Below are 27961 nucleotides of genomic sequence, written 5' to 3'. Positions count from 1 at the left end.
CTTTGGGAGGCTTCTACCACACTGAACTTCCCTGCTTCACTATCAGCTCGGTGGAATTAATAACATTTCTGAGAGCTTGATGTTCTCCTCAAGAAATTAATAAATAGACACGTTCTAAGAATGTGTCTGTCTTGGACATTAGCTGATGTCATAGCACAAATATTCCTTGCAGCCAGCTTGAGAACATGGCTCCTATCATGTTCCAGCATTAAGCAAAAACGGGCTTCATGAAGTACATTTGGCCATCTTCAGACATTCTTGGTCCTGTCCTGGCAGCTAGCAAAGTGGGAAAACAAACGGCAATTTTGCCCAGCAGAAAACAAGATGCAGGAGCTGCACAACCAACACTATTTACATACCAGGGACACAAGATGAGTCCTGCACTCAATACACAGTGCAAGAGCTCCCTCTCCCCACCTCCTTCAACATCTACATGGCTCTAGTGCGACAGAAGTTCCCACATTACTCTCCAGCCTCCTTCACTCCAGCTCTGGATGAGAGGGCTGTTGCTGTCACACAAAAATACACTTTGGTTCAGCTGTCTAAGTAAAGGCACAGTCCTGAAGCAAACACACCAGGCCCCTGGTGAGCTCCCACAGGACACCACCAGGCTTCTCTGGGCCACATCCAGCCTGAGCCTGCACAGATTGCCTGCTGCAGCACCAGGTATCCTTTAACTTCAGAACTTACTAGGAAACAGAATAAAGGCAAAATAAAAGCTTTGTGTAGACAGCAGTTTTAGTGAAAAACACACTATGCAACTTTAAGTGCCTTGGGCCCAGTCCCACCTCTTTCCAGTTCAAGATACAAGCTAATTATGTGAATTGTTTCAAGCCCCAATGGCTACAAACTCTGTCTCTAAAAAGCCTCTCTTTAGAGGTTTTTGTCGTACATTCAGAACTACTGTTCTATGTGTGTGACAAGACCTTTTTCAAAGAGGTGTTAAGTCTCAAGAATACACGACAATTAGATAATTTCAGTTAATTAAATCATAACAATTTTGCTATCAGAGTTGTGAGTTGCAACAGTTAATTTATTTTTCCTCCTCTTCAGCTTTTCTTGGATAACAGTAATTCAGGGAATTACTCGGTTTTGCTGCCGATGTGCAAGCAGACAATAATTACTTCTTTTACACAGGTTACTCTACTTTGCAGCTTTCATGAACAAACTAACTTCAATGTGGATTTCAAAAATCAAAACATTAAAAATACAAAGCATGGGCCATAAAGCAAGAAAACAAAATGCTGCCAGGTGAATTTAAGTTTATTTTTTTCCCTTGTAGTTCCCAGAAATCTTCATAACAAACTAATTGATTTAGAAGGGAACGAAAACATGACAAATATAACATTAAGTACATAAGCCTCGTTAATGTGTTTAAAACACATTTTAGAACATAGTGAATACATATTTTCATTGTGTATATTACCTTTCACAATAATAGTTAACAATAATAGTTAACAAATATCAACTAGAACTGAAGAATTTTGCAATGCCACTTTCTCCAGAATATTCAAATAAAAAGTTTTTTTATAATCTTACTCCATTTACATACGAAGGCCTTCTCAGTGACCTATATATGACCAGCATTCCAGTTAAATCAGCTTTCACTCTCTTCTTCCAAAAGTCATCTGTAAGATTTGAACCTAAAAGCTGAATGCTTCATTATTTAATTATTTTTTAAAGATTTGCCAGCACCTCCAGCCTCTGATACATATTCTGTATTCCTTCCGTTTTAAAGCATGGTGAATAACTAAACAGAAAGAAAACCTCTCATATCTCCACTCATGGGAGGAGTAAGCTGCACCAAAAGATTATTTCCATCTATTGCATTCCCTGGACAAATTAAAATCCTCATGTTCTCCAGGGCAGCTGCCAGAGAGGATTAACACTACAGGAACAATAGCATGGACTATGGCTATCTCCTATCACCTGTCATAATTTGAGTGGGATTTCTTTGGAGTCTTTGACTTTGTGTGACCGACTATCAAACAACTTTTATACTCCCTTATCACATTTGCCACATTCCATGAGTTGACAGGGGGAGAGCTGCTCATTTTCGGTGTAACAGACAACTGGCTTCTCAATAAGAGACACTTACGTAGGAAAAAACAACCCAAAGCATTAGAAAACTTTAAGTAACTTCTCTCATAGCATAAACCATGGCAGGCATTAAATTCCAACTGCAAAAGAATTGTATTACTTCCCGAAACCAAATTTTGTATAAATAGCTTCTAAGCACCATTACAAACACCTGCCAAGACACTGTCACCTTACTTTCCCAGGAATTTCAATTGTCATTTTGGGGAGCAAAAAGTTAGCTCATGTCTTACCTCACTGAAAGACACAAAAGGGCCTCACTGAAAGACATAAAATGAATAAATCTACAGTTTGGCAATTCTACTCAGAATAAGTCCTTCAAAAAAAGAACTGCAGAAGCTTCCCTTTTTTAAAAAAAATGGAAAACAAAGCCATGCTTGCCAAACTTTTACTATTTAAGATAGTACCTATTTGATACTTTATTTCAGATGTCAACTTCCAAAACACAAATTTCAAGTTGTTGATTTAATCCCATGGATTTTTTCATAGTCCTGTTTCAAAATAGCATGGGAAACCTCCATAAGCAGCACAGGTTTGTCTGCCAAAAAATTACTTGTTCACAGCATGGTCTCTTGGCACATTCGGACTGGAATATTATAATGTCTGTCATCTTCAGTTATGAGGGTCACCACAGGCCAGTCCTCCTCCGGGTCATTGGGGTAAAGTGTGATGAACTCATCAGTGCTGTACTTATAGAGTCGGTACACTTGGATGGTATACTGCAGAGCATAAGCAAGAAGGAACATTTCCACCTACATTGGAAAAAACAAGTATTTGTGTAAAAGTCAACATACCTTCTACAAGATTTTCCTCATAAAAATATTAAATACCTATCAGATGTAATTTTTCAAAGACAAAATTATGAAGTGAGGAGTCGTACACATGAGCATCTCTCGTTCAGTATCTCCATCATACCCCTCCATGATACCATGCATTTAACAAGAAAGTCTTCAAATCCACAATGGCATGGTAGTAAAATAACCCTAAAGAAAAACTACCTTACACAGAGTGTCCTACTGCCACAAGCAGGTAGGAAAGACATTCTCTTGCATCAGCGTTCATCCTGTTAAGTCACTTAAAACCAGACAAGAGCAGGTTTCAGGCAATGATCCTTTCACTCTTACACAGGGTACTTTGAACTTTCCAGCCAAATAAAAAGTAAATGGAAAGCCCTTACAAAGCCTGTTGACAGGAGAAGAAATTCAGAAAAAGAAGCTCTAAAAAGCTTCTACTTTGTCTATTCCAGTGACAAGCATATCCTGTTCTAAATAACAATTTACAAAGAATCTTACTGAAATAAACAAATATAGTCAGCACAAAAACCTGGCAACATAACTTCTTGACTAAACTGAGCAGTAAAAAACTCACCAATGAATCACCTATTTTTACAGCAAGCTGTCTCATCTGTACTGCAGTTGTCAGATTTTTAAGATAGGAAACTAAAACAAAACATAATGCTTCCATGTTTTTAGTATCTACAATTAAGTTGTGAACCTAACTGCAGTGTCTTGCTTGTAGTGAATTCAATGGGATGTTTTTAAATGGGTGTTTCCAAAATCTTTCAATCTATTCAGCTCATTAACTACTCCTCATTTTGGTTTGGGGCATTTTTGTAATATGTCTACCATTTATGCCATGTATAGAACAGTAACTTTCATCAGCTTATCAGAATTCACCCATGTATGTGCTACACATGGTCTTCATAATTTGAGTATTAGTTTTTATTGCGTTTTTTTTTAATAAAAAGCTAACAACTAAGAGATCAATACAAGTGCCTGACTAATAGCAACCCCTGTTTCCAAAGACTGCTACCTGCCAGCCACCAGACAAAACCTGGTGTTTCAGAGGAGGACCTTTACAGACTCTCACTACAAGCAAGCAGCTCTAACGTATTCTTCGAACAGAAGACCAGATGCTTCAGTCAGCCCAAAAAAAAGCTGGGAAATTTCTTAAACCACTTGAAACGAAAAACTCCAAACCAGGAAAATAACACTTTAAGAACAACCTCTCCTTACTTGTTCAAGGCCTCCACTGTGACCAATATGATTCAAGTGATTGTGCATTAACTGACGAGGGTTGCTGGATGTATCCCGTGCAAACAAGAGCCAGGAGAAGACAGGCACTCTCCTTCCACTTTTATCGGCGTTGTATAATTCAATGGCAGTGTTAAGCATCAAAAATTTCAGTGCTTCATAGAGACTGTACTCCTCCTCTTCGTTTTTGAACAATTTATCACAAGCTTCTTGTTTCTCAAGGGGACCATTTATTTCACTTATATTCTTCCACTAAAATAAAGTGACAAACAAACCATCACAGACAACATAAATCCAAGAGCTGCAAAAAGCCACTTGTAAGTTGTCAGATGCTCAGCACAGGCACTCAAAATTTAACTTATGAAGGGCTTTGTGCCTTTTTGAAAACAATCAAGAATGTCTTCCTAACTGTACCCCAATCAAGGTCAGGCTGACTAACTCTGACTTTGCTCAAATTGATCCATAAGCAAAGCAAAAGGAAAGGACACTAGAAATTGCTGCAAGGTGGCAGAACAAATATTGATGTGGGACAATACACATTAAGGTAAATAACCTTTTTCTTTCCTGCCCCATAAAGCCTACATACTTCGTATTTTCTCATTCCAACCCTCAAACTGTTGAATGCAGTATTCCAAATACTCTTAAGACTTCATAAAAAGAGAATTTGCATTCACAGTAAAACAACTGAAGAGTTTTTTAATAGGTTCCAGAGTTCCAAGAGAGAGGAAACATGGGGCTAGGAAATACAGTATGGAGACTTAAGAGCGCACTCATGTTCCTATGACCTAGAATAAAGATATAAAAATGGAACAAGAACTACTCCTTTGAAATTACTTCAGTGTTGTTTTGTTTTTCTTTTCTTAACCTCATCCAGATAGCAAAAGGATTTGTCCACAGTATACATCATTCCTTCAAATAAATACAAGAGATAGCAGAGACAAAAAGCTACTCTGTTACATTGATCTCTTCGTTGAATCTGGCTAATTAATACTTTTCTGCAGAGCTGCTTGAAAATTAATTCCAGCATCAGGCTGCTGCAAGTAGTGAAAGACCAGATGCCTCTCACACATCTGAAAGACACTGTCTACTTGATTTCTTTGCAGTATACACACAGAAAAGGGACTTTCACTACTGAAAGCATTCTTATGCTAAATTCTCCACATTCAAAAATCTTTGTCACTTTTCTTATCTGCAGGTGACCGAAGAATACAAATACTTTTCCAACCTTTTTCCTTAGAAGTATTAAATAATCTTTTATTTCATCACTAATTTCTCCCATCCTCTTGCCAGGTTTCTGTCTGAGCTGCCACTGCTTGATCCAGTCATACTTGCTCAGCAAGTTTTCAGGAAGCTGGAAGTTGAGAGAAGAAAAGGCAGCTTAAGTTAAAAGACTGGAAAGGAAAAGCCTCCAACCTACATATTTTATTTTTTTTTAACATTTTGCACCTAAAAACCATACCTCATATATCCTTCTGAACAGATATCATAGTAAGATGGCCAAAACCAAACACAACTGGCTATTTATATTTGTTGAGTAGCAGTCAGAATACTTGTCTATTCCTATTTCCAGATCTAACAAATACATAGGCACTGGAAAAATTAATCACCAAGTTACTCATGCCATCTTTTCGTTTGTTGTTTTATCTTAGTTTGAGGGTTTGGTTTGGTTTTGTTTTTTAAATTAAAACACATCCCCAACAGCAGAGAGATGACAGTGACTGTATTTGAAAGTGTTCCTAAATGAACAGAAGAGAAAATTACATCCACCAGATCATCCTCAAGTCTTGGTGGACTGCAAACTACTTTGTCCAGAGCACACAAACTCTGTTTCCTTTTCAAGGAGCACAATTCAAACAATCTGGGACAGGTTTTTTTATTAAAGAAGAAAACAACTTGGGAACTCACTGATGCATCAGATCGTGTTTTAGCCTCAGAACTGCCTCTTTTACTGCTCATGGGCTACACCTGTTCAGTTCAGAGCTTTTACACCTCCCTTGAAGGACATCCTGGCAGCTGCATGTCCAGCTTCGTACCCTCATCTATAAACCCATCTTACTGCTAGACTGGAAGAGCAACCTGTGTCTCACAATGGAGTAAAATCCTTGGTTAGAGCAGAACTTATGCCATCAGCCACCACCAGCCCATCTTCAGTTTATTAGGACTCCAAACTAGTAATGTGTTCTCTTTAGGGGCAACCAAATGCGTGTCAGAGAGGCACAGATCTTCTCCCACCCCAGCCTGGCATCCTGTGCACATAGAACTAAATAATCAAAAAGTTCTATGCCCATAACTTCTACAACTACAAATGTGCAAGCAATCACCATTTTAAATTAAAAACAAGAAAAAAATAAATAATAATAAAAAACCTGCTATATTTGTACTGCCAGCTGTCACCATACACATTTCTCATGTGTGCCTCCTGCTTTGATGCACAACAATTTATCATTTCAGTTTGTTTTGTAGGTGTACACCCCTTTCAAAAAAAGTTAATTATTGTATGACATTTTCCTCTGTGAATCAGTAGCAAAAAAAAAAAAAAAAAAAAAGACACCATTAAAAACTTCAAAGTACATAATTTTTAAAAAGTTTGCATGCTCTTTAAAGGATCATTGGAAAACTATGTTCTTTAGACTAAAAACGTGAAAATGGTTGAGAGCTGAAAGAATATGTGTTTTTACAGAAAGGAGACCATTTTTCAATGTACTTGCTGTAAAACACCTCACAGAACTATTTTCATCAGTAATTACAAAAACATAATCACAAGATGTTTGCTAAAAAATGATAGTGGCCAGAATGAGAAATTTTTAGGTGTCCTCTAAAGTGATGCAAAAAGGTAGTAAAGACAGTGTGATTCTACTTGCCCTGCTACCCTACACACTGCCTGCATCAGACATTCACCATTTACATTCCAGCAGCATCCTGACAACTGGAACATTACCCTTCTCAAGTGGCTCACTTTTGTATAGGCAGCTTCTTACACGTTTTTAACATGTTCACCAATACCATCAAATGGACTTTGTTGACACAAGAAAATTTCTGGAATATTCTTCTATTTGTGGGGGAATACCTTGCTCTTCTCATACATCAGTGCTCCAAAAGAACTGTTCTTCATGTCAGGTTCGAGTCGCTCTTATGCTTATTTTAAGCAACATTTAAGACACAGGTAATTACACACATTCTGCAAAGCCTACATCATCCACTTTGTTATTCCACTTTTTAAAGAAACCATATATGGCACACAAGAATAGATACTAAAATTTTGAAAAGCTGGAGGTTTCTCAAATGTTAGAAAAAATGGTCTGTATTTTTTGTTATTGTCAGCTGTCTTGTGGAAAATCTCTTACTGCCACATTATATGCAGTAAAAAGAAACCAAGAGAGCAAGATTAAGAGAGACAAGTGACATTCCAGTCAGCACTAAAGTAACATTTATACCCAGTATAAACTGGAAACCAAGGGCACCTGGACTAAAGCGCACATTGGAAGAATCATTGCACAAACAAACTTGAACATAAAAAACTTACCAGTTCAGGGAATATTGACAAGTGAGCATATATATATATACACACACACATCACATAACAAAAATGAGATCATAAAATTATTAAATATTACTCTACTGTCAGAAGATCAGTTTGATACGTACCATAGTAATATCCTCACTCTGCAGCCACCTTGGTAACTGGGTAGCTTGGCTTAATGCCTGGAAAAGAGTTGCTCTGAAAGCACAATAGTTATCACCTCGTATTCTCCTTATCGATGCAAACTTCTGAGCAACTGCTTCATATCCCTGGAAAAATACAAAATCCAAACAACATGAAATCATTAATAAAACATTTTAAGGTCACACACTAGTAACATAAAAGATATTGGAATATTATCATCCAAATACTAATACTATTTTGGGGGGAGGAAAAAAAAAAAAGGCTTGACCCACTACCCCTTTTGGAAGTTCAAATGCTTTTTGGTCATAAATTATGCTCTGAAAAGAAACAACTTAGTTCTGCTGAAAAACAGACAAGAAACTGAAGAAATCTAATAGATAACTGATTGAGGCATTTGTTTGACAACAGAACACAAAGATCATGGAAATAGCTAATTTACTTAGATTTCCAAAAAATATCCAACATACACATACAAGACTACGCATCATGCTCAAAAGAAATCTCAGCACATGGCACATGTAGTTTGTTTCTGCCTCAGGGCAAGTTTGTGTTTACACTGAAATATCTTGACACTTGCCTCAGCACATTTGTTCCCTTCCTGCTGTTCCCAAACTCACAGTTGTAGCAGAAGGCACAATGTTGAAATGCAGCTTCTGCAGCTCAGCCACCCGGGCAAGGGCCAATACCCTGTGTGTCCATATTTCTCACAGCAATCTCTTGAGGGAGGCATGGGGAGTTTTTGACTTTTGTAAGTTATCTTTTTGTTTACTCATACATATCACTAAATTTTTCAAGCAACAGAAAAACTTTGCTTTATTTTCTACCATTCTAGATCAAGATTAATATTAAAAAATTAGTTCAAAAACTGGTAAAAATATCTTAATTTTTTAAAAAACCATGCAATTCACCACTTTCAGTTACCTGCCTTCCACCCAAAAATTTGGTAATCTGCTCTGCACTACAATAGTCCACAAAATTAGCATTCTTTGTCCATAAACAAGATATAAAACTTCACTTGAAAACAATAACAAAGGACAGTATTAATCAAACACCTAAATTAACAGCAAATAGCTTTACTAAAATCACATTCGAAATGAGCAGAAAGAAAGGCATCTGCCAGTTGTAAACCATTCGTAAGACACAATGTAAAACACTCCTAGTGCATTTCCCATCTTAAAAGACTGACTGCATAGGAAAACATGAAGCAAACAGAAATAAAGAGACTAATGAAATTCAACAAAAATAGAACTGCTACCTTCCTCATCCTTTTTGCTGCTGGTGTATTTCCTCTCCATTCCTTTCTGCAATACTCCATAATGTCCATTTCAGGTGAAACACTTACTTTATATTCTGTCAAAACAGAACATGCAACATTTTAAAGAAAACAGAAGGTAGAAAGCACATCAAATTTCTAAATACACTATCACTTTAAAATAACTCCAGTGCCAAATGAAACTGGCAGCACAACCTGTAACTACTAAGTAATTATCGCTATGGGAGGGGATAAAATCAGTTGTTCTCAAAATTGTGCATGAAGAAAAGTAGTTCAACAAGATAGGGAACACTCTGCTCCTCTCTACTGCAAAAAATAATTGGCAAAGAGGAGAAATTAGTAAACTACTCTTCATTTTCTTAGAAAAATATTTGACAGAAGTTTCTCTTCTTCATACAGCAGCCAGACTGTAAGGGAGAAAGACAACAGACCTTTCTCAGTAAGTTAGTAACAATAATAGGAAGAAGAGATACACTTTTGCCTTGCAATCCCAACAGCCTGCATCCCAAAACTGGCTAGTGCTGAGATTATCAAGGCGTGCCAGCAACAGATGCTGCTATGATGACCATGACTGATTTTCAAGCATGACACTCATAACATAGACTATCTGACTGTTTTCCAAAAATTCACATTGACTCATAAAGTAACTTCAGAAACACAGGAAATGATATATTAAGAGCAAGTAATTTTACAGAGAATTGATCTTTTTATGAATCAAACTACACAATGTACTCAGTCATAAGTAATTTCTATTGAACACAGACATCTGTGCACAAAAGACCCTGGAAGACAGAGTGTCAGGACATTCACATCAGTGCTACAGTGATTTGCAGTACCCTATTTGAAACTTCACACAAAGTTCGATTGTACCTGATGAATTTGTTTCACAAAGTAGTATTTTCTCCCTCTCTATTTCTTCTTCATCACGATACATGTCCTCCTCGCTGTAATATACACAGAACCAACATTAGCTCTCAAAAATAGAGAAAAGTTTAGAAAACCCTGTCAACTGCTCCCCTCCGCTATCCGTCACGAGGTCGGTAATAAATCATTGCCTGAATTTATCTTCTGTGGTTGAATGGATACTACAGTCTACATGTTACAGTATAAATTTGCAAAAGAAGCCAAGGTGTCTATTTGCTGCATATATGAATGATGCACCCTACGCATGCAGCAAAGAACACATTACTCAACAGGGCTTTGTACCTCCACACCACTGGGACTGACCAACCTGCCTCGTGGTGAGCAGAATACACGACAAAATACAATGAAAAGTGACCAACTACCTGCATTTAGTTTGGATGTTACTAACTCAAAGGAGAATTTCCACCATGATCCAAACTGCAGCCTACAAGCTAGCTGAAATCCAGAGAAACATTTCTTCCTCAAAAAATATGGGCTTTTTGGCTACAGGACATTGTCAAGTACCGGCATCTGAGCATACATACAACATTCTGAAGTCAAGTTATGACCATGAGAGAAGAAATTATGCCCTAGAAGAACACTGCATAGACCAGCATCTGGAGATTGGATGGGAATATTAAGGCTGAAAATGGAGGTGAATACAATGTTCAAAAAACTGACTGCAAACTGCACATTGCATTCCTGAGAGACGTTTGTCAGGTGTTTACATCTAGCAAATAAACTTCTAAAAATAATCACAGCTTCACAATTAAAACACTTAAAAAAAGTGTGTCACCAGCCATATTAGTATCATTTAGGCATAGCACTAAAAGAAGTTTACATTGAAAGTCTGTTTTTCGAAGAAGGTATGTAAGCAGAAAAAGGCTGCAAGGTTATTACATACTGCCCACTATTAAGAGTAGCTTCTGATCTACTCCTCAAGAACACCCCAAATCCCACAGTCTTCCTCCAAAAGACTAGGAAGAAATTAAGGCACATCTTACACCACTAAGAGAGGACAAGCAATTAGGAGGACTGTGAGAAAGAGTTTAATGTAGCCAGACGGTAACTGGTTTAACTCATAAATGATGGCTCTGCATTTATTTTTCTTTATAACCAAACCAGCTTACTCAAACCATCTGCATATATCTCCCTTGAGAACAAAAAATCTTTAGTACAAAGAGCAATGTCAGTTAATACCAGGAAACTCATCTACTGGGCAGTCATATTAAAATAGCATAGTTTTTATTCAAGTGCTCAAGTAGCTGCATGAAGTCTCATTTTTTAACAACAGTTAAATATTATTAATTAAAAGAGAAACAATACATATAGTAGGTGTCCAACACAGCTCTATCTGGTGAGAAGAAATATCATAGAAATATTTGTATCAAGTCCATATTCATGTTACACTATGACACTGGACAAAGCCTAATCTCTCAGCAGAGTTTAAAGTCCAATAGGGTTTGTGAAGACTTTAAGGAATACTTTACAACCTTGAAAATACCATGAAAAAACCATGCACCTTGGTATCTGACAGCAGGAATCTCTATCTCATCTTCTGTATAAGCCAAATATCTAAAATATAAAGCAACAACCTCCCCCTCTGAACATGAAGAAACCTGCTGCTACAAGGGATCCCACAGGGAGAGGAGAAGCGTCAGGGCAGGGAAATTGCTCCTTTGCAGTACAGCCTTGAATAAATTCAGCATAAGATGCAGAAAGAGAAGAAGTGCTCAACTGACTAAGCCAGTGAGATTACTCAAGAAAGAGGAAGCTTGGTGTAAAGGAAGCAGTGTCATGTCCCTTCTGCAGATATTATTAAACCACCTTCTTTCTGGGAGTTGACAAAACAGAAGCAGGCACAGACTGAGAACATGACAGACTAACATCCAGAGTAAACAAGGTACTGAAATTCAAGAGAGTAGTTTTGAAATCCAGGTAGCAAGAGGTGCAATCCATCTGCACTGGCACTCTTGTTCCAGAGATGAAAGTGTGCCATAACACTGTTGTAGCACAGAAATTGTTAAGTAAATCTGGGAAAACAAGGATGTGGAAACTAAAGCCTATCCCCATTACTGTTCAGATAAATATTTGACAAATATAGTGAAAATAAAGTAAGAGTGGGAAAGAATGATTAAATGAAAAAATGCATGCACAAAAGAAAAAACTAGTGCAAGCAGTTGCATGAAAATACTTAAATTAATTAAGTTAATAGGATTTTCCTGAACCAAAGATATCAAGGAAAAAAAAATCATAAATTTACCTTCATGAACTAAAAGTGCCCTCCCTTTTTACAGGAAAACTGTTAATATATTTTAAAGTTAAATCCTTACCTCTCCTCAGATGACTCCACTGCTGAACTAGACACAGGTACATATAGTTCAGAGTTGCTGTATGCATCCTGATCCATCACAAGAGATTTAATTTTATCTGTCCTCTCAGGTCTCCCACTACTTCTGTATACACAGTCTTGTCTTATTTCTGACGCAGGTTGCTCTTTATGGTCTGCAGCTGCATTTGCTGAACCAAGTTCCTCAGAAGCAACACCAACTTCGTTTTCATGCTTCATCAGCTGTGTGGGAACACTCTCTTTTTTCTCTCCTGCACCTGCAGAAAGGCTGGTTGGTTCTGTTATCCACCCTTGAAGATTATCCTGGCTTTGAAGAATGAAAAATATATGAAGAGTTTCTCTCCAAGAACAAAAGCACACGTTTAAGGAAAATTATGATATTTTAAAAGTTACATTATATTTTGAGAATTCAGAAGGCACATAAATTCTTCAAAACCAGTAAGAAAATCCAGAACAGTTTGGTAAAATAAGACAGCATCCAAGCTGTTTTCCAACTCACTCCCCGACCATCATTTCTTACCAAGGCTAAGCTGTGCCAGATCCTCAAACACATACTGCACAAGAATTAGTGCCCTGATGAAACACCTGCTATCCTTGAGGTGCATTATCACCTAAAACCCCAAGGATTAACAGAAATTATAAAGAAACAAGTTTCAGTCCTGCGAGAAAACAATTTTTACACACTCACCTGGTGCCCTGTGAAACACCCACTGCACCAGGATCACTGCTTAGTGCACAAATTTCCAATCTTTGTGTCTTGCAATGTGATCAGCGTATGAAGACAGAATGTTTACAATCCATTCTAGCAAGGTCTCCAAAGGTTTATGATGTGCCCATACAGTAAATTTTCAGGGACACTTATCTTGACACATAAGCCTGCCCTAAAGTTATGGGCTGCTTGGCAGTTGTCACGTTAATGTCCTAGACAAGTAGTGGCTACCCAGGCCAGGCAGTCTATACACCGTAAAACTGCACAACACATTTCTATTTCTGTGTTAAAGCCTCCCACCTGCAGCACATCTTTGCTTACTAACGTTACAGCCCTTTGGCACCCGTGCCCTGACAGGTACCAAGCTGTCACATAGCACACAGCTCAGGACTAGAGTTCACAGAACCACAGAGTGGCCTGGGCTGGAAGAGACTTTGAAGGTCACCTAGTTTCAATCCCCCTGCTGTGGGCACAGACACCTTCCAGGACACCAGCCTGCTCAGAGCCTGCTCCAGTCTGGCCTCGAACACTTCCCAGGATGGAGCATTCTCAACTTATCCGGCAACCCTGCTCCAGTGCCTCACCACGCTCACAGTAAAGAATTTCTTGCTAATGTCTAGTTCAAACCTACTCTTTTTCAGCTGGAATCATTCCCCCTTGTCCTGTCACTGCTTTTCTTGTAGGCTCTCTTCAGGTACTTTAGATCACTCTAAAGCCTTTTTTTCTCCAATCTGAACAGCCCCAACTCTCTCAGCATTTCCTCACAGGAGAGGTGCTCCACCCCGCAAAGCAACTTCGCGGCCCTACTGGGGACTCGTTCCAACAGCTCACTGTTGTCACTCCTCCGCTGGGGCCCCCACAGCTGGGTGCAGCACTGCAGGCGTGGTCTCGCCGCAGCGGAGCAGAGGGGCAGAATCCCCTCCCTAGACACCGCTGACCACGCTGCTTTTGACGCGGAGTAGCACTCCGCGTCCCGACTTTTCCCGTCCCCACTCCTCGAGGAAGGAGGGCCCAGCCTTGGCGCGGCGCAGCCGAGGGAGGCCTCACCTTTCCGCCGCGCTCCGTCCCGCCCGGCACCGCCCCGCGCCGCCGCCCGAGGCCGGCGCTGCCCGCCGAGCCCCGCCGGGCGCCGCCGGGCCGGGCCCGAGGGGAGGGCGCCGAGCTCGGCCCGGCCGTCGCCGCTCGCCGCTCATGCCGGCGGGGCCCCGGGAACCACCGGCCCCGCTCCCGGGAACGACGGGCACCGGGAACGACCGGCCCGGCCCTGGCCCGGCCCGGCCCCGCAGCCGCTTCCGCCCCGCGGCACCTGCGCACGCCCCGCCCCGCCGGAAAGGGCGGGACCGGGACCGGGACCGGGACCGGGACCGGGAGCGGGCACCCCCTGGGCGGGGAATAAAATAGTGAAGTGGAACCAACCCCGAGGTGCAGGGCAGCAATAGGTTCTCGTAAGCAGAGGAGAGGGCGGAAATAAGAGTTGCTTTTCGGCTGCCAGACGCTCCGTGTAAAAGGAAGTGCTCTAAGAATATAAAGTGTGCGTGTGTTTGGAGCTCGTATGGAGCTGGAGTTTCTCTCCTGCGAGCAAAGAGATACATCACCCCATTCTGACACACCTTTATGAAACTCCAGGCAGTAGAGAAGCGCACACGGAGAGTAAATGAGAAGCCTTTAAAAAGTGTATGGTACTGAAACATACCCATTATTAAAACACAAACAAACAAAACCCCCCACCCCTCCCCAAAAAAGCCCAAACAAAAAACAACCACAAAAAACGACAACACGCCCCCCCCCAACAACAGCAAAAACAAACAAACAAAAACCAACCAAACAAAAAACCCCCCTCAGATTCTACTCAGAGTAGAATCTGTACCGTGATAGAAAAGTCCACTGCAGTTAAGGTGTTTGGGGAGTTTCAATTTCACATTGAAATTGGGCCTGAAAATGAAGAAGTATTTGTCTTCTTTCTGAATTTTCCCTCATAAGAATATGTTTTCTCTGAGTATGACAAGTGATGCTGAGACTGGAGGCAAATGACTACTAAAAACATACTTTTCAGCAAAGGAATTTGAACTAACATGTGTTTAGAGAATCAAACATTATTGGGGGAACATTTTAAAGGTGGAGGTCAGGTAGTAAAACCTCAAAAAGGTTAAAATGGCAATGATAAATAATTTGCAACATCGTGAAACTTAATATGAAACTGATTGACATTTTTGTAAACAAGCCTTTTTTGTTTCTTTTATCCTTGAGACGTGTGGAAGTATGAATGTGTGAAGAAAAGAAAAGAAAAAAAAAAAAAAGGCATTACCTTAGTTCTCTTTTAATCACTGCTCTTCTCATGGATCAAATTCATGTAGGATTGCTCTTGACAATGACATCTCCTTTGAAAAATCTCTTTGATTGAACAACTGTTTGACTGACAGGTTTGTCTCACTATGCATTTTTGTTTCCCACTGGCCATTCCAGAATTACATACTATCAAACAACCAGTCCACTTGAAATATACCCACCTGTTCCCCCTGTTCCCATCATTTAAATAATTCAGATTTAGTAGCATTTAAGAGCCATTACAGTTGCCTCCTTTTTAAGATTAGGTACTTTGGTATTTACCCACCTTTGCTCTTCTCTCTGCAACTTTAAGGCAGAGATGTTTTGGCTGATCATTTCATAACCCGTCAGCGAGCTACAGAGCAGAATAGGTGAGGCAGCAACCTAGACCTATTGCATCATGATGAGCACAACAGAGTGTTGCAAAATGACCCTGCAAAATAGTTGAACTGTATCTGAGTTATGAAATTAAATTCTATGTCTGTTCTATTTGGAACTGTTTCCTTGTAACAGAAAGTTCCTGAACAGCAAATTGTATTGCCTTTATCAAGAAGTATTAGATGAAAACCATACCATGATGTCTTATTTCAGGCTGCACTAAAGCAGTGCTTGTGAACTTGAGAGAATGGGTGCTGTCTCTGTCATTTTGTATTTGGCCACTTACAGATGGGGCTTATTTCAATCCCAGGATTATTTTTTTTTTTTTTCCCCCGCTGCATCACAAAATAAACAAAATTAAAAACCCAAATAAGGTGTTTGCCTGATGAAACTTTGTGTTTGCATTAACTGAAATAAAGTATCCCAACTATTGTCAGCTGAACAAATAAATTTAACAGAAAAATCTGCTCTCTCTGCCCAATGCTCTGCCCTCAAGAAAAACTGGAAAAAAAAAATCATAATCTTCAAATTGGGTATATGCCATAGTTGAATTGGTAAAGGTTATTCAAGGGACTATTCATCAGTTTTGCCTTTATGTAAACTACTCCTAAAGATAAGGTTTTTCTCTGCCTCTTGTGAACAATATATTGCAAGCATATTTGACATTTATTTTCTCAGCAAGTGGTATTTGTGTGTGTAGTGTTGATATGTAGTAGATATGCCAGATATATGATATCTGGAAATATTGGATAAGTTCCATGACACATTTCACAAGATCAATTGTGGCAAAAGAATTGTGTATTAGTCATTGTCTTCCAGGTTTTAGAAATTCCATGAACAGTTTTAGCTTGCAAACTAAAACCTGTCTTAGGGACTGAAGGCAGTAGCTGTTTGAGAACATGAAACAACACTAAAAAAATTAACACTAAAGGAAAAGAAACAGGGATAATGAAAGTGCACTATTTATACAAATATGTCTACAATCATGCAGGTTAAACAAACAAAAACATCTTTCTTTTTGAGTTACAAATACAAGCAAGCAGAAAACACAAAAGGACTGTAGCATAAAGTCTTGAAGTTTGCTTTCTAAAGTGGAGGTGATGAGCACTTCTTTTTTCTGAGATTATTTATTTTTGAGTAAACAGACCCCTGAAAACAGACACGTTTATGATTTGTATTCTCAATTTCATTTTCTAATAGGTATGCTTATTTTTAAAAAGTCTCATTTGCTCAAATTATGTAACATTTCTGAACAACAGCTTTACCTAAACTATTCAGTTTAGATAAAACACTTATACAGTGCTTACTTTTTTTACACACAGCTGCCTCTAGTGTTTTGCATGGATGGTGGAGAATGTTAGTCATATTTACTTTAATTTAGAGCTTGGCCCCGACATGATCAATCATATCTGTTGACAATGCTGTATTTTCCCATAGTGCCAGTTGCCCTTTTCAAAGTCTTTAGGGCAGAAGCACAATCTTCCTTTTGATTATTAATAAATAATAAATGTGTGTGAATAAATTAGTAAAATAGTGAAATTACAGATCATAAGAAGATTTTCCATGGGATTCTGTTGAGTTCTGAAGTTAGCTTGAGAGAACAATGTTGACTCAATCATAAAAAATTGCTGTATATTAAGATCAAGCAAGACATGTCTCTATTCAGAAAAAAAATGGAGTTGTTTACTTTTCTTGAAGATACTAAAATACTCGTGCTACTCTCTAAGAGTGCTGCTCTTTAAGGGGTTTTTTGTTGTTTGTTTAGGTTTTTTGTTTGTGGGGTGTTTTTTTGTTTTATAGGGTTTTTTTGTTTGTTTTGTTTTGGTTTGGTTTTGTTTGTTTTGTTTTTGGTTTTGGGTTTTTTTTGAGAATGGGGCTTAAGCAGAATTTAGACGTGTAAGCCCAAGATTTTTTATTTTTTCCAAAACACCTTAAACTTGTATTTTCAAACTAGTGTCTTCAAAGTAGGCAATAAAAGTATCACTAGAGTCTACAGTAAAAACCACAAGCCATGGCTGTAGTCTTATATGATCTATTAGTAGATCAGACTATTTCACTTAGAAGTTTAATTCTTCTGTTGTCATAATTTCCAGTGCAATGTCTGGATAGCTCCTATACCTATGGGAGAGGTGAGATTCAGCCTCCTAGCTGAAAATAGAATTGAGATTTCAGTTCTCAACCCCAAGGTACTAAGATCAACACCACAATCATGTAAAACTGAATGAAGATCAGCAAGCACCAGTTCTAATCTAATGCAATTCTGCGTTATAAGAGTAACTCATAGTTTTGCAAGAACACATCTATGCACTGCCAATCCCACCTGAAACAGGTTCAGCATTTCACTTCCTACTGTAAGTTTCTTTTCCTAAGTGTAAGGTACAACCACTAAGCTAACTAACAAAGCTCATGAAAATACACAACAAAGACATTCAGCGCAATACAGGACATCATATTTTTTAAGTCTGAAATATTTCTGTACTTGGTATTTTCTGGTAAAGGACACTAGCAGCTCAGATTTTGATACAAAAAGAAACCATCAAAAGCCATGAGATTTTTTTTTTTTTTTAACCTTATTTAATGCATCTTAGTGCTTACAAGCGGTTGTTATCTTCTTTGCTAGGCTAATTACATTGCACTACTTGAAAATTGTTCCACATTTTTCAGGATTGTGGTTGGAAACCTTTGGGTGATCAGTTTTTGTGACTATAGGGGAATACTGTTTAGAAGAAAAATAGATGGGGAAAACCTACCAGTAAGAGTCAAACAGGCAATACAATATCCATCATATACTTGTGTATTGCCCATGAGTGTCTTCTTTCCTTTAGCATCCCTGAATTTGTTAGAGGTTTTGGACATGTATTCCTAAGAACATACATCTCCTCCCTGGTACATAAAGACAGGTATATAGAGATGCTGCTTTCCACTTTTATAGTTTCCAGTTCTATATGTCCCTAGAGTGAGCTCTAAACTGGCATGCTGCTGTCCATCAAGCACAAATGTGTTTCCAGCACTCTGTGTTCCTTTTTCAAATGACTGAGAAAAATATGTAGGTTATGGCTTTGGTGCAGTGAGTGGGGTTTTTTCAATCCCTCGAACAGAAAATGGAGAAATGTATGAGTCATATCAATATAAATGATACATCACTGCTAAAGATTTTGGCTGTTTTCATGTTAAAAACCTATCATTATTTTTTCACATGCACCGGTCTAAGCAATTAAAGTTACAAGCTTTCACAAAAAGAAAGAACAAAGGCACATTCAAAAACCTGCTTCATTTCTTTTTAACAAGCTTAGTTTGCACATTTGAAAAAACATTCTTAAAATGGGCAAATTGCCTATGAATTTGATAAGAATATTTATTAAAAGGAGTTACAGTATGATGTAGCTATTTTTTTCATTATCAAAGTAAGAATACCTCATGTGCCCTAATTGGAAAATAATTACAGAAAGGTTTTTTTAGAGTGTTCTCAGTAAACCAATGTTCTCAATAATTATTATGTCAGAGTAAGCCAGCAGTAGGTCCTGACTTGCCTGGACAAAGGACACCCTTAGTGGTTCAATCAATTACCTAAACCTAAACCTAAACGTAAACACATTTTGTGTATTTTATACTTTTTTTTTTTTTTTCCCAGTTTCTGCATTAAAAAAAAAAAAAAAAAAAAAAAAAAAAAGGATGTATAGTTTGCAGAAGGCAAATAGTGATACTACATGCAAAATTCTAGCAGGCTTTATGAGACAGAAATTTAAGAAACTTACAAATGCAGGTTGGCTCAACTTCTCCACCCATAGTATCAAGTATGTATTTCCTTTATTGATTGATTAAATTTTAATTTTTCTTTAAGTTTAAAGAGAAAGTATAGAATTAGAGTTACTTTTCCATCTTTTACATTAAATCTGTGAAAGTTGCTTGCATTTTTGTGGTCACGAATTTAGCCGGCCTCCTGACAGTAACAAAGAAGATGACAGATGAACTGTAAGATGCAAACCCACCATATGGTCTGACTGGAGCAGAGATCAAGGTGAAGTCAAGTGGTGGGTTGTCACATTCTGCCCCGAGACTCTGACATGTCTGCATCCATCACATTTGCCAGGTCATGTGATAAAAGCTCATCTGCACACTCACCAGGGAGCATGGAGAGACCACTGTCGTCAGTTATATGGGTGGAAAGCCTGGCTTAAAATCCAATGAGAGGTGACTTTTGCAGTCAGATGTACTTCATGAGGTAGTGTGCCATTTAGGTAAAGACATCGAGAGAAGTAACATTATGTTGGGTTACTGAACAAATGAAACATACCAAAGAACATCTCAGAGTACACTAGCACCATGATAAAATTGTATTTTAGTATCAAAAATCAAGAAGCTAAGGGTTTTTTATTACAGTGCTGTCCTAGGGTAACTTTATGATGCTTGTATCCCCAATCGTCTGTTCTGTTTGTGCTGTATATTGAGTCCTGTGCCTTTAAGACTGGTTCTAAGAGCAAGGAGAAGCGCGGAGTTTGTTTTGAGAAAACTGCCCGACTCCTCCACATTCTTCTCCGGACGGGGTGTTCGGCAGAGGCTTGGAGAGACTGCAGGACAGAGATCTTTTTTTGCTTTTAGTTAGTTTCAGCTAGCTAGAGCAGAGAAGTTCCCTGGACTGTTTTTTTTTCCTTTTTCTTGGAACTGTTTAAACCTGCTCTGGACTGAAAACCCAGGGGAGCACTGGGGGCTGCACCTGCGTCCCACCGGGGCCTGGACCTCGGCATTTTCCAGCAGCGTCGGAGGGACTGGGACTGAGGAGAGACTGAGAGAGAGCCGAGCTACACCCACGGCAAGGACTTTCTCAATCTGCCATCTCACTTCAGAAGGAGAGGTTTTATTGTTTCATATTATTCATTCTTTATACTTGTATGCACTTCATTTGTTTAGTAAAATAGTTTTTTCCACTTTTCTCCAAAGGGTTTTTTTTTTTTTTTTTTTTACCGGACCGGTTGGAGGGAGGGGCCACTTGGGTTTGCTTCCTTAGAGGGATCCTACACAGGGGTTTTCTCCCAAATTTGTCCCAAACCAGGACAAGTGCTTAAATTAATTTGACAATGTCACTGTTCTCTAAAAGTGAATAGAACTGGTACTTTTCTCTAATAAGTCAACAGATCAGCCTCAAGATCTTTTTTTCAGTTTGTTAATCAAGTGAACTCAATCCACTCATTTGGAACAAATCTGTCTCAGCTGATGTTCCTAAGTCTATCTAATGAACAAGCCTTGGAGTTGCTTGGATGTGGCTGCCCTTGCACATACCTGCTTGGAACAAGGAATGTGTTTATGCCTGCTGTGCAGCTACTCTCCAGCTGACCAGCTCCTCAGACTCCGACCTGTTGATGGTATCTCCTGTCAGCTGCCTTTGGTCCTTGCTCCCTGAGGAGAGGCAGATCTCCATTTCCAGTTTCACCTTGCCCCAGCCTTTCTCAACAGGCAAGACCGGGCTACTGAAGCTCTCATCCATTACCCCTCTGCCAGCTGTGGCACTTGAATTGGTTTTGGGACAGTATAAGCTGCTGCCTTCTCAGAGTGAAGGCTTCCATACATTGGCTTCCAACAAGAAGGAAACCTTCAGCCTCAGCCACAGCATAAACTCTTTACCATGGCACTGTTCTTAAACCTTCTCAATACATGCAGAAAATTATCAGTTAAAAAAACCTATTAATAGGAAGGCTGAATTTATCCATAAGGTATCTTGAACAGGAATAGAACAGAGAGATCCCTAAAGCAGAGATCCTTTGGAGGGCTGTAGCTCTAGGACTGAGTCACTGGGCAGCAGCTTACTTCCTTTAATTTTTTATTTTTTTTTTTAATAAAGTACATATAACTCATGTTACTGAGTGTGAAAATGAGTATAACAGTACTGGAAACGCTACGGCCTTACCCAATTCTGATCCGCTTAATGACTGGATCTGAAGCATAATGGCCTGTTGATTTTGAGCTTTTGTGATGGGAAAAGTTCTTAAGTCTCCTCTTTCTCTGAAGGGGGAGTCTATCTAAGAAGTGAATCTTCTGGAAACTCAACACAGCAGAACACAAGACATAATATTTATGTTTTCCTTTTCTGGAGCTCTTCATCCTGTACTGAGGAAGGGGATAAATTAATCTTACTGTCATCTTTAGGGGAAATTTTCCTCCAATTCTGTCATCAAACTGCCAAAGGATCAAGCATAAAGGCAAAGATAGCCCAGGAAATACCTTCAGGTCCTTTACATGAAGTATACTGTTGTGCTCCAGGGGATCCATGTAGTGTCTGAACAAAGATTTTATGAACAGACACAATTTGCTGTGAGCAGTGAAGCTCACTTGTTCCTAATTTAACATTTTCTGCAGGCCTTATCATTCTCCACATAAAACCAAAATGTTCCTGTCTTTAGGTTGCACTGTAAGATGGAACCAAAAGTGTGTATTCTATTACCGCCTGTTAAAACCAGATGGGGCGATGTTCTTTATCTCTTCCATGACCCATCCTCCCTCCAGGGGGATATCTTCTGTTAATGGGCCATTGAGTCTCACTGCATGACATAAAATTACATCATCCCATTGTGAGATGCTCCACCCAATGGGAGGAGCCAAGCATTCCTGCCTGGATAAAACCTGAGATTCAGAACACCAAGACAGCTTGTTTCCACTGGATTCCCAGAGGAAGACTGGACCCATCTCACTACCACTGGACCTTCAGAGAAAACTACACCCTTCTACAGCATCATTGCTCAACAGAACCACATCTGTCACTCCAGGAGGACTTAACTGTCCATCCTGACTAATAGGGTGTCAGGCTCTATTCTCTGTCAGTGTTTTCTTTTTTGTTGTTTGCTTGCTTTTTTTTGGTACTACTACACTTTCATTTAATTTTCCTAATAAAGAACAGTTATTCTTATTGCTATATCTTTGCCTGAGAGCCTCTTAATTTCAAAATTATAATAATTCAGAGGGAGGGGGTTTACGTTCTCCATTCTAATGGAGGCACTGGCTTTCCCTGGCAGACACCTGTCTTTCCAAACCAAGACAGTTCCACAATTCTATCTCAAACATTAATGCCTCTTCTGTGTTTTGTGGGGGGGGGTGGGGTGTTTGTTTGTTTGTTTGTTGTGGTTTTTTTGTTTTGTTTTGGTTTTTTGTTTGTTTGTTTGTTTGTTTTTGCAGTTCTAGGTTTCTGGGCTTACCATTCTTATCTAAAAGATAATGAGCATATGTATTTACCTAGCAAATAGTTACTGTACCCTGTACAATAACCTCTCACTTCAGGTTCCGAAGTTGCTGCAAACTTCTATGGGGAGAAGAGAGGCAGCTACCATGCCTAGACAATAAGGAAACATTCCCTATGAGATAAGTTTAATTTAAAAACTATTGGGTTATTGGGATGAGCCACATCAAACAAAAGAAATTATGTCCAAATAATAAAAGAATAATAAAAATAATGAAAGTATTATGGTTCCACAGGTACTTTTCCAGGAGGCCTTCACTTTGAGTGTTTGTACATCATGTGAATAAATGTGTGGACAATTTCTAAAGACAAAATTCCCATTGCTACATGCAGCTGATATTTCTAGAACCTTCTAAAACAGATGTCCGAAGACTGTTCAAATAGAATAACTTTATGAAAGGAAGAAGCTTCAGGATGTTTCTGCCATTTGTTTACTGTCATCATCTGCAAACATTTGGAGCTGCCAGACTCAGATGCTGTTGTCTGATCATCTGTTCTTAGGTCTTTACCACCTGCTTCTTGCTGAACACCAGCTCACAACAAGGAGTTCAGTCTGGTCACAGGGTGATCCTCACCTCACATCTACAGTGTTCAGTACTGACAGATTGCTCTGGAACAAGGTTTGCAGGGTCTTGTAGAAAGACTTAGAATTTTTGATCTCTACGCTTCCTGAGAAGTTTTTCCAATTTAAAGATTTTTATTACTTTCTTAAATCTTCCAGGTAAGGAATCTACTTGTAACTTGAGAATGATTTACCAGACTGAGCCTGAACAGGTGGCGGTCCAGGAGTCTTCAGTACTTGAAATGTAAGGAATGAAAAGGCATTAAAAATGCTAGTAATTCTGTAACACTGGAGCAAATAATTTCCATCTTTCATCATGGTACATTCTTTTTGTCTAGGATTAGTGGAACAGTAATAACTTTGGGAAATACCTAGTTTGCCTTTGGGAAAACTAGTCATCTGTGGTGATTCTCTATTCTGGCAATAAGTAACTAATCTGTTGGGAGTTTTGTATTATTCTTCTGATGTTTAATGGTTTTGGGTTCTTTTGCTGTGGTTTTGGGTGTATTTGTATGTGCGTATGTTTGGTTTTCATGTTGTGTTTTTTTTTCCTCTGGATTCTTTATTTGTCTCTCTGAATTTTCAGGTATTTCTTTTTGACTACCAGTGTCATATAATTTTTCTGTCTAAGGCTTATCTTTATTGGAATCAATCAATCAATCATAAAAACTCAGATCCAAACCTAATCTGTGATCTCCTTGCTCAGATCATAGAATAAGCTAAACAACATTTATCGTCCTGATTTGTGCTATCAGATCAAGGACATGCAAATGTGGTTGCCATTAGCTGACCTTAATTTACCCATTCCAAGTTTCTGCAGGTATCTACATGGAAGATCCTATGGTAACACAAATCATCTGGAGATACAAAATACACCAAATACATAAGGTGGCTGCTGTCAGGCTTAAGAACAGCCATAGTCCCTGATGGTTTTTAGCCAGACATGTACATAGAGAAGAGTTCATAGGCTTTGGGGTATCCCAGACCTAAAATACTGTCAAGTTTGGTGCTCCCCCACCCATCTTGCTGGCTGACAACACTGCCTGTCAAATCTGTCATCTGCATCTCAGAACAATCTTGCACTTAGGGATAGATTTTGCCTTTGAGTGTGGAAAATGCTCATTTACATTTCAGCTAAAACCCAGGGCTTTTGGGAATAAACAGATCTCGTTGCAGTTGCTGGGTGTAGAGGCAAAGGAATGCCAGGCAGAAAGTTTAAAAATAATTTTTATTTATTAGAAAACTAAATGGAATTTTTAAATACTTTTCTCTTTACAAAGTGCTCTTGCAAGACTGATGCAAATGCTAACCCATGTGCTAGTAGTTGTAATACAAGGAGGAATTGATAGTTACATTATGGGAGAAATTAGAAGAATGAAGATGAACCTTAAAATGAGTGGTATCTCTTCAGTTTACCCAGGAAAAAGTTAAAGGTGATTTGATCATGTTCTGTTAGGGAAATCAATACTTGCTATCTGGCCTTTTAGTCAAACTGAAAAAGGTGTATCAGGATTCACCGACAGGTAGAAGGAGCCACACAGATGAAAAAAGGCATATGCTTTTAAAAGTATAGATATAGATAATACCCTAAAAGTTTCCCCCTCAGTTTGCCAAAAAACTGTTAAAGAAAAAAAAAAAAACTTAAAGGGTCAACTCTATAGTCTTGACTGAAATTGGAAGTGCAGAAGGAGAAGGGACTCCGCTCAAAGGCTGCAGGTTTTAATGCTTGGCAAGAAACTGGGAATTTCTAATTGCTGGCAGCATTTCAGAGGAAACATTTGCTTTGTTACTAAATTACATGCATCTAGGGCACTAAAATTATCTACAGCTAAAATTCCTTTTTTTTTTTTTTTAATAGCTTCAAAAATATTGCTGTCATGAAACCACTCTGCTAATATCCATGCATTTTTCTATTAATAGTTCACATTTGTGAGTCACAAGGGTACAGTCAACAAACTGATATTAATTTATGTAATAAATGAATTAATCAAAACCAGTGTTTTTTGCACTTAATTTTACTGGAATTTTGTTCAGGTTTACGTCTTTTTTTGAAAAGGACAGTAAGATAAATAGGCTGGTGGCTTTCCACACAAATGGTATTCTCTTTTCTTTTTATTTAAATTGTATATGATACTTCCTTCCCCTCTTCTTGCATTTCCAGAGTGCTGGACTCCTAGCAGCTGTAACTCAAACAGTCCAAATGATCCTAAATGTATCATTCTGTGCAGTATACTCTGGAGCTCTAGATGAGTTACACTTGCTGGACCGAATGTTACAACTATCTTTTCTGACCAGCGTGGCTGAGATTTGCATTTATTAAGCCGCTCTTACAGGCTGAAAAAATGTCTTTCACCCCTAACAATTCTACAGTTTGAGCTATCACACCTTTTTTTTTCCTTCCTGCTTTTGTGTGATTCAAAGAGCAGATCTATGTAGAAAGGCAGGACCTCTGGAACTGCCCAGAACAGAACCAAAGTCTTGTGAAGTTTGCATGGTTCATGAAAAAAACAGATCACCATGATCTGCTCACATCTTTTGTCCAGCACTCCTGGATGCGTTGTGCTACTAAACTGGGTAGAGCATCCATGGTGGCTACCAGACAGTTTCGCTCGTGTTCCCATGACTTTGGTAGAAGCTCAAAGAAATGTCTCAGTTCCAGCTATCTCTGCCTGCAGCTTTCCTGAGTTATGCTCACATCATGTGTTGTGAGCATGTGAAGAAATTCACCTTGTTGGGTTTGCTCAGCTGTAAGTTTAATTCCCACTTTTCTCCTTATTTAGAAAATGTGTTGATGTTTGGATGTCTGCTGTTGAGGACTCTCAAGCTCCCATGCTCAAAGCTAACCTGCAAGGGCTAATAAGGGGATTAAATATTTCCCTGAATCTCTGGGGACCCTGAAGGCAGAGATGTGGTCCAATTTGATCATGATGTGCTTTTCACAGCCTGTGAAACTAAAGTATGTGGCTTCACTCATGTCTCATTCAGAACTTCAACAGAAGGGGCTGAAGTGTTTCTTGTCTGTATCTTCCCTGCTACAGCAGCAACAGAAGCGCTGAAAATGCCAAATGTGGGGACCCAACCAACAAAAAAGAGGAAGCCTTAAGGGAAGTCATCAATACAGGAAAGGCAAGAAACACCTCTGCCCTTCTGGAGAACCCTCACAGTGGTGAAGTCCTTTATTTTGAAGGGATGGCTGAGAGCAGCTTCAATTACAGTAGGCATGGTCTATTCATGTGTTATACTTCAGGCTGCAGAGAAGATGAGCTGCAAGTACACTTTCTGTGGATATTACCCTGGGAAATTTTCACATCTCCAGTCACAGACTGGCAGTTCAGCCTAGGAAGTGTCCATGGACTTGCTAAGTCTTCCTCCATGAATTTGCTTACTTCTCCTAGCCATGTCTTTTCTGTACCTCCTGTTGCCCTTAGGTCATTGCTTGAACTCCTATGTATCTCCTGTGTGAGGTCCAGAATCACTCCAGGATTGATTTTAATCCCTTACCTTCTTACCCTCTTCCTTCAGACCCTTTCGCTCTGTTCCATAGAAATACAGGCACGTGTGGTAGCACATTAAAGCACCAAAGAAGGACAACAAAAACAGATTTTACTTTAATTTTTGCATTTTTTTCTCCTTCCAGTAGAATGGATAGAAGCTATATGAAGCTGAACAGATGTTTATAGAACTGGTAATTAACATGTTAACATATCAAGTGTTTTAGAACTCAAGAATCCCAAGCCAGCATCAGAGCTGGTACACCCTAGAAGAGGAAGACTGCAGCCAGTGAGGGGTTCCCACTGAAGCATTGAGAGGCAGTGAGAGGCAGAGAGAAATCACCAGATTCTGACTGCACAACCTCCCACTCTGGTCATTGCCTCACTGATGGCACTGAGCATGACCTGTGGTGATAAGAAGGGAGAGGAGTCTGGAGTGAAGTTGAGCCTTGAAAAGGGGAGGTGTTTTTTGTTTTGTTTTGTTTTTTTCCTTAAGCATTTTAATGTTTGTCCTTTTTTGAAGACAAACATTAGAATGCTTAAGGAAAAAAAACACACACACACACACACACAAAAAAATCCCAAAAAACAAAACCAACCAAACAACAACAAAAAACCCCACCCTAAATCTGTAATTAAATACAAATGTTAATTGCCAAGAAATTAAGTTAAATTCCCCAACTCAAGTCTGTTTTGCCCATGACAGTGCATGAGAAGTGATTTCCCTGTCTTTATCATAGCCTAAAAGTTTTCTTGGTCCTCTTCTTCTGTTTTGCCCCCGGTGAATGAGTGTGTGAGCGAGTGGGTGCCTGTGTGGGCACTGGCTGTTGGCTGGGGGAAGCCACCACTGCGGTGAGTGTGACAAGCAAAGAATTGCCAGGAGAACAGAGATTGCTGAACTGCCTTTTCTGATGCTTGGAAACCATCTCAAAAATAGCTAAAAGAACTTCC

General features: G+C 39.1%; 1 protein-coding gene across 2 annotated transcripts; it reads right to left on the bottom strand.

The window, feature by feature from the left end:
• Positions 1-933: 933 nt before the first annotated feature.
• Positions 934-14222, bottom strand: OTULIN (OTU deubiquitinase with linear linkage specificity). 2 transcript variants are annotated; one of them, XM_040083251.2, is made up of 8 exons: positions 14077-14222; positions 12304-12627; positions 9938-10011; positions 9050-9144; positions 7776-7919; positions 5356-5481; positions 4113-4382; positions 934-2849 (listed from the first exon to the last, which is right to left on the bottom strand). In XM_040083251.2, the coding sequence occupies exons 1-8, from the start codon at positions 14220-14222 to the stop codon at positions 2655-2657; spliced, it is 1374 nt and encodes a 457-aa protein (XP_039939185.1). In that variant the 3' UTR covers positions 934-2654. The 2 variants fall into 2 exon arrangements, with proteins under 2 accessions (XP_039939185.1, XP_039939193.1); XM_040083259.2 differs by having other exon boundaries at positions 936-2849; positions 12304-12623; positions 14077-14097.
• Positions 14223-27961: the final 13739 nt, after the last annotated feature.

Source organism: Hirundo rustica, chromosome 1 (genome assembly GCF_015227805.2).
Source record: "Hirundo rustica isolate bHirRus1 chromosome 1, bHirRus1.pri.v3, whole genome shotgun sequence".
In the NCBI taxonomy this organism is placed as follows: Eukaryota; Metazoa; Chordata; class Aves; order Passeriformes; family Hirundinidae; genus Hirundo; species Hirundo rustica.
Note: the sequence above shows the minus strand (reverse complement) of the source record. Positions and strands in the feature narration are given on the sequence as shown.